At 37.3% G+C, this 12,377-nt stretch overlaps 1 protein-coding gene across 1 annotated transcript in view; it reads right to left on the reverse strand.

Moving 5' to 3' along the window:
* BVES (blood vessel epicardial substance) overlaps positions 1-12,377 on the reverse strand; it is a 38,607-nt gene that overhangs the window by 24,919 nt on the left and 1,311 nt on the right. Inside the window, exons 2-5 of the mRNA XM_002817195.5 lie at positions 9,876-10,112; positions 5,916-6,040; positions 1,979-2,166; positions 1,135-1,243 (exon numbers count right to left, since the gene is read on the reverse strand). Of these exons, the coding sequence (XP_002817241.1) occupies positions 1,135-1,243; positions 1,979-2,166; positions 5,916-6,040; positions 9,876-10,101 (648 nt within the window). The 5' untranslated portion in view covers positions 10,102-10,112. The remainder of the gene's footprint in view (positions 1-1,134; positions 1,244-1,978; positions 2,167-5,915; positions 6,041-9,875; positions 10,113-12,377) is intronic.

Raw genomic sequence — 12,377 nt, forward strand, 5'->3', positions numbered from 1 at the left:
GTTTTTTTTTTGAGAAGGAGTCTTGCTCTGTTGCCCAGGCTGGAGTGCAGTGGCGCGATCTTGGCTCACTGCAAGCTCCGCCTCCCAGGTTCACGCCATTCTCCTGCCTCAGCCTCCCGAGTAGCTGGGACTACAGGTGCCCACCACCACACCCAGCTAATTGTTTGTATTTTTAGTAGAGACGGGGTTTCACCATGTTAACCAGGATGGTCTTGATCTCCTGACCTCGTGATCTGCCTGCCTCAGCCTCCCAAAATTACAGGTGTGAGCCACCGCGCCCAGCTGGAGCAATTTGTTTTAACACAAAAGGAATCACACTAAGTAGTCCATGTTCAAAATATTGCCATTATGAAGAACTTCGTTCTTTCCCCTTAAACATATTCATTAAGTATAAAAGAGTTTAGTGATTAGATTTCTTTCATAAGAATTAACAAAATAAATTCCCTAAGGCAAAGTCAGTTTTCTGGTTTTCTCCAATAAATGTCAATTACTTGGTTTAAGAACAGTGATTATCTACAGCTCACATTTTCCTTTTTGTTAATAAAGCATAAGATGTTTTCTATAGGAAAAATTATAAAAATTCAAATAAGCAAAAAAAGTTTAAAAAGCAAACAGTCTAGAAATAACATTATGACAAAATTAGAATATATCTTTCTGTAACATTTTCTGTACATATATACAGCATTTTTTAGGCCAGGCGTGGTGGCTCATGCCTGTAATCCCAGCACTTTGGGAGGCCAAGGCAGGCAGATCATGAGGTAAAGAGATTGAGACCATCCTGGCTAACACGGTGAAACCCCGTCTCTACTAAAAATACAAAAAATTAGCCGGGGGTGGTGGCAGGCACCTGTAGTCCCAGCTACTCGGGAGGTTGAGGCAGGAGAATGGCGTGAACCTGGGAGGCGGAGCTTGCAGTGAGCCGAGATTGCACTACTGCACTCCAGCCTGGGCAACAGTGCAAGACTCCGTCTCAAACAAACAAACAAACAAAAAAAAGAGACAATACTATATATGCCCTATGGTAACTTGTTTTTTCCCCCAATAATTCATAGCAGCGTTTCTATTAATATCCTTTGGATTCTGAATGAGATGCAAACTAGTTTCAATCTCCTTAAAAATCATGTGAAAACGTACCTGGAATTTTTCACCTTTGTGCATCTGAGTTGATCTAAATTCAGGAGAATCTATAAAGGCACAGGGGTAAATATTATGCAGAAAATGTCCTCGATAGGAGACCTTCATTCTGATAACAGAAATTAATGTTAATAAAAGCAATATTTCACAAATACCATGATGATCCTTAAAACTGCTATAATCTTATGCGATTTTATTTTGTAGTACAGTTTTAAAAATTCCACAGATGATGGACATAACTAAAAGCACTTCTTGAGGCACAAGTATTTCAAAAAATAACGTTAGAAAAGAAAAAAACAGTGTCCAGTATTGAGCCAGATGTATGCTGTCTAGTGGTTACTATTGCTCTTGTAACGGAAGTGACCATATAATCTGTAACTCTAGCTGGGACACTTCTGAGAGGGAAAGAGGTGTTATTAATAACAATGCCAGCACAACAGAGACTGACTCTCTCCCCACAAGGCTGATATTCCTAGAAGTTGTATTTTTGTGATATTCAAGACAAATTAACTATGGAGCATGCATAAGCTTTTTGAATTTCAATGTCTAGTTTAAATCCACTACAATTTTGACTCATTCATTTTTAATAAAAGGTCAAAAATGGTTAAAATACTTTCAATTGAAAATCCTGACATCAAGATTCAGAGCAGTACATTCAACCTGGCTTTAACATGTTGCTCTATAGCATTGTAAAGTGTAGTTGTAGCATAAAATTCCACCAACAACAAACTCTGTGACTGCTTTCTCCATTCATTGGCAACATTTCCTTCCATTCACTTCCTTCCCAGAGGCCATGAAAAGATTAAAGGTAAACTAGGAATTTTGATTTCCACAGAACACTTACTTTCCCTTCAAGAGAATACTCAGACGGTCATCAACTGAGGTTTTATCCTCTGCAGCATAAGTTTGGCCCTTTTTCAAGGTTTGGATCATGCAAAACTGTCCAGTTAGTCTTCTGAACAAATCTGGAGGCACACGGAGTGGTTCAAACAATCGCCGGTAGATGCCACTGAGTTCCTTTTCAATCTTTACCTGAAATGCAGCAATGACTAGATGCTGCACCAATGCAGCAGCAATCCCAAAACACTGACTTCTGTGGTCTAAATATGGTTTTGATATTAAACAAATCTTTGATATATACCATCACCCTTCTGTATTTAGGCCAATAGAATCTTACACAGCAAGTGAAATGGTGATAGAAGTTTATACTTTAGATGCTAAAAGGGTACAGTTAGGTCATGTGAGGTGGTTCATGCCTGTAATTCTGGCACTTTGGGAGGCTGAGGTAGGAGAAGCACTTGAGCCCAAGAGTTTGAGAGCAGCCTGGGTAACACAGTGAGGCTTTATCTTTACTTAAAAAGAAAAAAGCCAGGTGCGGTGGTCACACCTGTAATCCCAGCACTTTCAGTGGTCACACCTGTAATCCCAGCACTGTGGAAGGCCGAGGCGGGTGGATCTTCTGAGGTCAGGAGTTCGAGACCAGCCTGACCAACATGGTGAAACCCCCATCTCTACTAAAAGTGCAAGAAATTAGCTGGGCGTGGTGGCATGCACCTGCAATCTCAGCTACTCAGGAGGCTGTGGCTGGTGAATTGCTTGAACCCGGGAGGCGGAGGCTGCAGTGAGCTGAGATTGCTCCATTGCACTCTAGCCTGGGCAACAAGAGTGAAACTCGGTATCAAAAAATAAATAAAGAAAGAAAGAAAAAGAAAAAGAAAAAAAAATTAGTACCTATAGTCCTGGGTACTTGGGAGGCTGAGGTGGGAGGGTTACTTGAGCCCAGAAGTTTGAGACTGCAGTGAACTATGATTGCACCATTGCACTCCAGCCTGGGCAACAGAGTAAGACTGTCTCAAAAAAAAAAAAAAAATCAAAAAACTTTTGAAGTTAAACTGAACTCAGAGCATAAGGGGAAGATCCGCACTACTCATCATAACCTCTTCCTATTAGCTATAATGCAACTGTTTAGGTTTTCAATGTTGTCACAACATTCATCTTCCCAATCTTAGCACCTTCTATAAATAACAGAAAACCTTTTCTGTGAAACCTTTTGTTTCACACACAAAAAAATTTTACTAACTTTTAAATATGGCAGCAAGAAAATCAACACAAAATAGGAATCAATGAGGAAACAAATTTACAAAGTTAACACAAACATTAAGCATTTTATCTCCATGTAATTACTTAATGCACCAATATAGAAAAACAAACATGCACAGCTGCAATCCCTGCTTCACATTTATGTACTCTCAAGTAAAGTGAAGGAAAAATAAAAGGGTGTAAAAGAGTTTTAGTGTAGAATTTTCATCGTAAGCTAAAATTAACTCTGTAAAATGGATAACCCACTGGCAAATAAGGCTGGCTACTGTAAGAAGAGAAAAACAAAATGGCTTAATCATTTGTGTTGTCAGATTCTCCAGAGCCCAGGTCATGCCCCATCTTTGGGCCCAGTATTAGTCTCTGGAAGTCACACTAACTGGGTGGATGGAAAACCATACTGCACTGTATCTCTGGCAGGCACGATATGACGCCTATAGACCCAGATCATGACAGCTGCTCCAACCTGATGTCACTATAGCATTTGCAATGCTCCTACTTGTCCTGCTGTTTCATTTTGAGGAAAATCCAGCATTCATATTTTTCAAAAAAGTAGATTTATAGTATGAAGAAACAAAAGCACAGACACTAAGCGATTTACCTATTTGGTGCTATGATCATATCAGCAACTTCTGAACCTTAAATTTTGGGGTTCCAGCAAGTTCTGACATTCAGAAAATGCAATCTACTCCAAAGCTCTATTAGTGAGCATTTAATATGATTTATTCATAATCTGCTCATCCCGTAACTCTCAGATCAAGCCCTTTTTATGTATTTAATTTTTGGAGATGGAATCTCGCTCTGTTGCCTGTGCTGGAGTGCAATGGTGTGATCATAGCTCACTGCAGTCTCAAACTCCTGGGTTCCAGTGATCCTCCCGAGAAGCTGGGACTACAGGTGTGTGCTACTGCATCCAGCTGATTTTTAAATTTTTTGTAGAGACAGGGTCTATGTTGCACAGGCTGGTCTCGAACTCCTGGGCTCAAGTGATCTTCCAACCTAGGCCTCCCAAAGTGCTAGGATTACAGGCATGAGCCATGGCGCCCAGCCTCATGAAGCCCTCTTAATTCTTTTCCTTTTTTTTTTTTGAGACAAAAGTGTCACTCTATCACCCAGGCTGGAGCACAGTGGCTCAATCTCGGCTCACTGCAACCTCCACCTCCTGGGTTCAAGCGATTCTTGTGCCTCAGCCTCTGAGTAGCTGGGACTACAGGTGTGCACTACCATGCCAGCTAATTTTTGTATTTTTTAGTAGAGACAGGTTTTCGCCATGTTGGCCAGACTGGTCTTAAACTCCTGACCTCAGGTGACCCACCCGCCTCGGCTTTCCGAAGTGTTGGGATTACAGGTGTGAACCACTGCACCTGGCCTAATTCTTTTCCTCTTTGAAAGCATTTACTCATCAAAGGTTTTTTTGAGCACCTACTGTGTGCCAATAATGGTTGACAGGAAAAGTGGATACAACAATAAGTGTGTTAGATTATTGTTCCCAGTTATTCACTGCTCCCAACCTCTGTAAGAGGACTGTACATCCCCTTACTCCACTCCATGCCCCATATTATCAAACTTGGCCATGGCACTTGTTTTTGCCAATGAAATGTGAACAGAAACAATATATGTCCCTTTTGAGCAAAAGTTTTAAGAGACATTGGGTGTTTCTCTTTTGTTCTCTAGTACTTTTTCTTCTGCCATGAGAATGCATGGTCCAAATAGAACCTGCTGCTTCAGCACAGACCCTGAAATGAATGAGATGCATAGAACAGAATCACAGCTGACACATAGCTGCCAGAGTCAAGATACAAGGTGGGTGAGAAAAAAAGCCCATTTGCTGTTATATATCACTGAGATTTATTACATAGCATAACCTGGAAAAAACTGAATATTACAGTAAAACAACACAGACTGACTCACTATGTTTGGATGAGGTTACAATCTAGTTGAATGCCTATTATATATCATCTGCATCATTCAAATTAGAATCTTCTATGAATTGTCTTGTTTTCTGATAGTTTTGTACATGCAAATCTGGCCCCAAACGTAAGATTAAGGCAAGCATTATATCTTTTACTTTACTGAATGTTTGTGCTTAGGCAAGTCAGTAGATACATATGGGGTGATTTCTAGGACCTGCTGTTTTCCTGCTCTATTTCTATTCTTGGTATGATCAACAAATACAAGATAAATCAGAGCTGAAAAGAAAAAGTTAAAGACTGGTGTTTTGGTAGCAACCCACCAAATATGGTGACTTCCTTAAATGAATACTTTGGGCATTAGAAAAATATACAGTTATTACATAAAAAATAGCATGAACTATTTGTAAATCATTAGAATGTTTACAGAAGTTGCCTATTAGTAAGTAATTTTATAACTGGGCAATGATATTTCCAGGTTAACATCTGAATATTAATATAAAAAATCAAGTAATATGACTTAAAAAGGAAAATATTATTCATGTTCTCTCATATGCTAATGATTTTTAAAGTTTTAAAAACTCATTTGTAGAACAAATTTCATGGTACTAAGATGTTTCATTTTCAGGCATATGTAAACAGAAAGCCTAAACGTCAGAGAAATTATATTAAAGTGACTAAATATGCTAGATGCTTACTCTTAACTCTGAACAAAGTACCTTTCAAAGCTTTAGCTTTAAAATCACTTCCTTATTAATTAATTTTAGTAATTACCGGTCTCTTCTTGTATAAAAGATACGACAGATGCAAAATGTTGACACCCAAGAACACAGAGTTCCAGATCATTATATCCAAGGCACATCGGTAGAGAGTGGCCCAGACGATATAAAGGGTACATCCTGTTGAAGAGCAAAGTTAACATGTTAGATAATCTAGAAGAACCTAAGCAGGGAGCTTAATAAATTTGATATCCTCTATATATACAGTAGTCCTCCCTTTTCTGAAGGTGATACTTTGTAAGACCCCCAGTGGATGCCTGAAACCATAGATAGTATACAACTCTATAAACACTACGTTTTATTGATCTGATACCCAAGACGGCTAATAAGCAATCACTGGGTGGGTAACACATATAGTTGGGATAAGTTGGACAAAGGGATGATTCACATCCCAGGCAGGATACAGCAGAACACTGCAAGATTTCATCGCACTATTCAGAATGTCTTGCAATTTAAAATATATGAATTGTTTATTCTTGGTATTTTCCATTTAATATTATTGGACTGTTGTTGACCACAGAAAGTGAATCAATGGATGTGGGGACTACTGTAAATCAAACACATTTTAGAACTCCTAAGCCAAATATCACATTGTTTCATTTTTTGTCCAGTGACCAAAAAAAACCCCAAATATATGCTTTGTTGAATAAAATCTGTATTAAAAACATACAGGAAATACAAAGTATAAAAAATATTTTTAAAGGGGAAAAATCCATAATTCTACTATTTAAAGAAAGCCATTAAATATCAAATAATTTAATTCTGCCTTACAGAATTAGTTTTCATACAGTTTTACCAGATGGCAAACCTAGCACACATACAATTTTAAAATCTCCTTTTTGACTTATTCCAGTGATTTTCCCATTTCATTAAACTCTTTGCAAGCATAGTTTTAAAAGACTGCAACTGATTAAACCATAATTTATTTAACCATCCCCCTACTGCCGGAAACACAATATTTTGAGGGTATAATTTTTGACAAGTGGAAAAAAAATTTTATACATACAAATTTTTCTGTATTTGTGATTAGTCTGGATTACCTGAAGGTGAATCTAGGGAAAGAACTTTATAGTTTTTTACAATATTGAAGAATTGTTTTCCAAAAGGTTTGTACAAATTTGCAATCCTACTAGTTAGAAATGCCAATATCAAGTTGTCAGTATAGTCATGTGTCACTTAATGACAGGGATATATTCTGAGAAACATTTTGTTAGATGATTTTGTTGCTGTGTGAACATCAGAGAGTATACGTACATAAACCCAGATGGCATAGTCTACTACACTATAGGGTATAAACCAATAAAGTACAGCTTGTTACTGTATTGAATATTGAATACTGCAGGCAATTATAACACAAAGGTGAGTATTTGTATATCTAAATATATCTAAACATGGAAAAGGTGAACATGTGGTACTATATTATGGGACCACTTTCATTATACGATGCATGACTGTATTATAAAATGTGAAAACTCCTAATTTGATAGTGAGGAATTATGTACACTTTATTTTACATTTCCATGATTACTGGTGAGCCTGCATATTTTACCAAAATGTTTTAGCCATCTGAATTTTCCCTTGGTGATTATCCATTTATCTCTGAGAATCTTCCTGTGTTTTCTTATTGATTGTCTTACCTTATATAAAATATCCCCAGTTTCTTTTGATCAATTTTATGGTAGGAAAGTTAATACAGTATATACATTTAAAATAAAACTATCATGAAGATATAAATCATTTACACAGGCATACTCACAAAAGCTAACCACCCACTTTAAAAGTTACTCACTTGCAATTTTTTATTTCATAAGAATGATCTGAGGCACCCGAATCAAGCCCAAAATGTAAAAATTTAAATATTCTTTAAGTAATATTTCATAGCACATAGTGAAGCAATTTAAAATATTTTAATTTAAAGGAGACAAGGTATATAATGGGATGACAGAGAAAAACTGGAGGACCTGAATTATTGTCCTGGTTTGGCCATTTTTTCTCCGTCTTAATTTTGGATGGGTCATTTTACTTGTCTAGGTTTCGCTTTTTAAAATTTTTTTTTCTTTTTTGAGACAGGGTCTTGCTCTGTCGCCCAGGCTGGAAGGCAGCAGCCTCGACATCCCAGGCTCAAGCCATCCTCCCACCTCAACCTCCCAAATAGCTGGGACCACAGATGCATGCCACCATGCCCATCTAATTTTTAAATGTTTTGTAGACATAGGGTCTCACTACATTGCCCAGGCTGGTTTTGAACTCCTGGCTTCAAGAGATACTCTCACTTCAGCCTCCCAAAGTGCTAGGACTACAGGCGTTAGCCACTATGCCTGGCCTAGGTTTCTCTTTCTGCATTTACAGAATAAAGTGTTAGATTTGATAATATCTTTGGTTCATTCCACCTCCAAAACTCTGTCTTAAAATTCATAATTGATGTTTGCTTTTTTATAGGGTACGGTATTTTTTTTTCCATTCAACTCCCTGTTCCTACTGCTGTAATCCTCACCTTACTCACAGGTCACACAGCCACAGAGGTCCCACAAGCTTCTACTAACCTTCCAGCCTCTTTTTCCTTGTCATTTATCACATTTTTTTTTTGAGGCGGAATCTAGCTCTGTCGCCAGGTTGGAGTGCAGTGGCACAATCTCGGCTCACTGCAACCTCTGTCTCCTGGGTTCAAGCAATTCTCCTGCCTCAGCCTCCCGAGTAGTTGGGATTACAAGCGCCTGCCACCATGCCTGGCTAATTTTTGTACTTTTAGTAGAGACAAGGTTTCACCATGTTGGCCAAGCTGGTCTCGAACTCCTGACCTCAGGTAATCCGCCCACCTTGGCCTCCCACAGTGCTGGGATTACAGGCGTGAGCCACTGTGTCCAGCCCATTTATATTTTTAAGCACAATGCACTACTCTACGTTCACCCCAATATGCTCAATTTCCTTCTCTTCTGTGCTCTTTGTTTGGATACTACACACATTCACTCAGAGAAATCCTGCTCATCTTCCAAAATCCAGGTCCCATGTCACCTCCTCAGTGGGACCCTGCTCTGCCCTCCTACTAAGTCTATCACCTTCTCCGTGTCCCCCTGGATAATGGGTGCACACTGCATCCCAGCATCCGATACACCATACTGGGAATGCCCATCTGTTTCTCCACCAGCCCCCACAAGAGTGTCTTTCTCAAGGATGAAGACGGCCTTCCTCAGTCTTTGTCTTGACACATCACAGGTGCTAAAAAATGCACCTGAATAAATGGGCCATCAGGGAAATAATCACATAGAGAATAATTTGTCAAGAATCACTGGCTAATATAACAGATTCAATTGTTTTAATATTCTGATGTGAATCAATTTAACTTGCTTCATCAGGGTTACTGGGAACAAAAAAAAAAATTTGTTTTATTTGAACTACTGTATCTGGTAATTGTTTTTGTTCCCAATGTTTCTTTACTGCCCACAGCAAATATCTTTTCAAGTAATAATAGTTAAAACTATACAGTACTTACTATGTGCAGGCAATATTCCAAGTTAAATATACATATGACACACATTTAATTCACAACAACTTTGGGAGGTGGTATTATTTTTACCCTTATCTGATACATGAGGAAACTGAGGCAGTAGAAAGATTAAATCACTTGCCCAAGTTACAGTTAACAAGAAGTAGAACCAGGACTTGAATCACACAATTTGGCTCTAAAGTTCATACTCTTACACATGAATGAATGTTCTGGTATCTGGAAAACCTAAACAACATATGAAAGCACATATAAATAAAGTAAGTAGGGGAGAGATATGGCATGTGACGGCCTATGCTCTAAGCTAATTGATATATTGCTAATTCATTAACAAAGACTTACATTTTTTGGCTTGCTATGGGCCTGACAAAGAATACTCTGAAGCTCTCAATGTAAAGCCCATCTTATGTTAGTTACAGAAAAGTTACATAAAATATCTGTTAGGTATCTTACCTAGAGTTAACATTCCCCTAAGAAATATCATATGAAGGTGAAGAGTAGTTGGAATAACCAACCCAACTGCAAAACAAATATTTGCTACATGAAAAACCAGATGATGTATCTCTCTCCAGTTTTCACAAGTGGTCTCATTGGAAGGCACAGGTATGATACTTTCTAACTCAGGTGTAAAACCTATGGCAGTTGATTCTCTTAATGGGCTGGACTCTGTATAATTCATTTTGAAAATTCCTGTAAAAACAAGTAAACAAAAGTAAAATCATAAAAACGGCAATTGTATCTTTTTACCTTCATAGGTATTATACCAAAATTATTTCTGTGAATTAAATAGACTTCTCTAGTGCTTATGAATTAGACAGACCCAGATTCAAATCCAACTCTGTCACATATTAAATGTATTCAGTTCCTTACCTATTAAAGGATGATAATAATACCTCATTTGCCTTATGATCAAATGAAATGAAATATATAAAATACTTAGCATAGTGCACAACTATTCCCTCATAGGCACATATATACGTATAAAGACTTGTAGGGAAGGGAGGAGTGAGGGAATTAGTCTTTAAGACAATCACCAATGTTCATAAACCATGGTAATTACAAAGTTATTTAGTCTAGTCTTCCATCAAATTCCCACTGGTGACTGACTCCAAACACAGGGAAAATAACTAGAAAACTAATTATTTGAATACTTAAAAAAATATGAATACCCTCACATCTATTTGAAGGCTTAGGATATTTAGAAGGCTCTATTTTTATACCACCATTAAATCACTGTATCATACATACATAATACATTATCATATATGCAAACAATATATAGCCATATAAACATTTATATATATACAGAGAGATACAACACAAAACTTTTATTGTTTAATTTAAATCTCTACTTTATTTCCCATAATAATTCTACCTGGTAGCATATCACAAATTTAAAAGTAGTAAACTTCCAGTTTACTTATACATATGAAAATCCATAGCAAGTACATTTAAAGAATATACATTTTACACATGCTTATGTAAAACCATTTCCTATGTTACCTGTCTTCGGTCTCTGGTCCTTAAAAAACACTCTATTATTAATTGCACAAATTTGATCCTTGCCAAACACTATGTAGGTTTACAGAATATAATTTCAGGAAAATTCCAAATGGTGACCCTAAATACATTTAAATTTAGAAATATGTATTTCTTTCAAAATAAGGTCATGCAATTAATCTTACTCTTCTACTGCTTGTTCTTAACATACTAAAGGTTTTAGATAGTAGAATAATTAATTGGTACAAAATGGGTATTTTGAAAGGATGTTAACAGACAAATGTGAAAGAATTCCACAGCTTAAAGATGATAAAAAACAAGCACACCAATTTACAAATTGTGAATGAAATGATTAAGTCAACTGAAGATCTTTTTACATAATTCTGAAATAGCTCATAAATATAATAGTAATAGTTGCCTTAGATATTGATTTGCTACAAAAAGGAAAGAAACAAAAATTCACCTACTTTCCAAATGTTTGAAATCAGCAAATATCAGCCTATCAGGATGGCGGGGGGGAAGATCATTATTTTAGTAACTCCATTTATACAAAGTTTGCTTTTCAAGGCCAAACGAGAATGAATCTCCTAACTTCTGCAGGAGAATGATGTGACATGTCCTCTATCACTCATAACCTAACATCACCTACCCTAGCATTACATAGGTTAATAATAACTATCATTTCGACAGCACTGTAGAATGTACCTACACTCCCATTGTCCTGTTTGTCCTCTAGGAGGCAGGAACAATGTTTATTCATCTATGTACTTCCAAGGCCTAGCCTCTGTAGAGAAGGCCACTGAGGCAGGGATGAAAGCCACTCTGAAGGAATCTCAACCTGATAAACACTTTCAGAAATCACTGTTCAGTCTCCCCAGATCTCAATAATAAAGCCAGAGGAGTGCCTAGCCTTCCTGAGGTTGAGTGAGGTTCTACACCACAAGCCACCAGGGTGCCACATAAGCCAGGGAAAGCCACTTCTGCTCCTCGGGTCTGTTTCTTCCTTGGAATAGGGAAAAGTTTAATAGCCTACGGTTCTAATACACATTTACATAATCAATCAATCAATACATGTTCCCCTCGAGTTCACCCAATTTCACCTGTATTGCCTATTAATCCACTATAATTCAATATCAGACTTTTACAAGTTCTTAAAGTGACACTAAAAGTACCAATTTCTGGTCCAAGAAAAATGATAGAAAAACTACAATCATGACCCAAGAACCAGAAAATATTATTAGCAATTTTTAGAAGGTAGGGTCATCCTAAACATGTTTTGACGCACGACCCCTTATTAAAGATATATCTATATAGATATATGTATCTATATAATTGTCTATTGTGAAATGCCAGTTACCTATTGTCGAAAATATTGATCAGATCAGTTTACTTTGATTACCACTTAATCGTTTAGTGGCTTACACTTAACAATTCTTATACAGAGAATAGGTGGAA

Source organism: Pongo abelii, chromosome 5, assembly GCF_028885655.2.
Source record: "Pongo abelii isolate AG06213 chromosome 5, NHGRI_mPonAbe1-v2.0_pri, whole genome shotgun sequence".
In the NCBI taxonomy this organism is placed as follows: Eukaryota; Metazoa; Chordata; class Mammalia; order Primates; family Hominidae; genus Pongo; species Pongo abelii.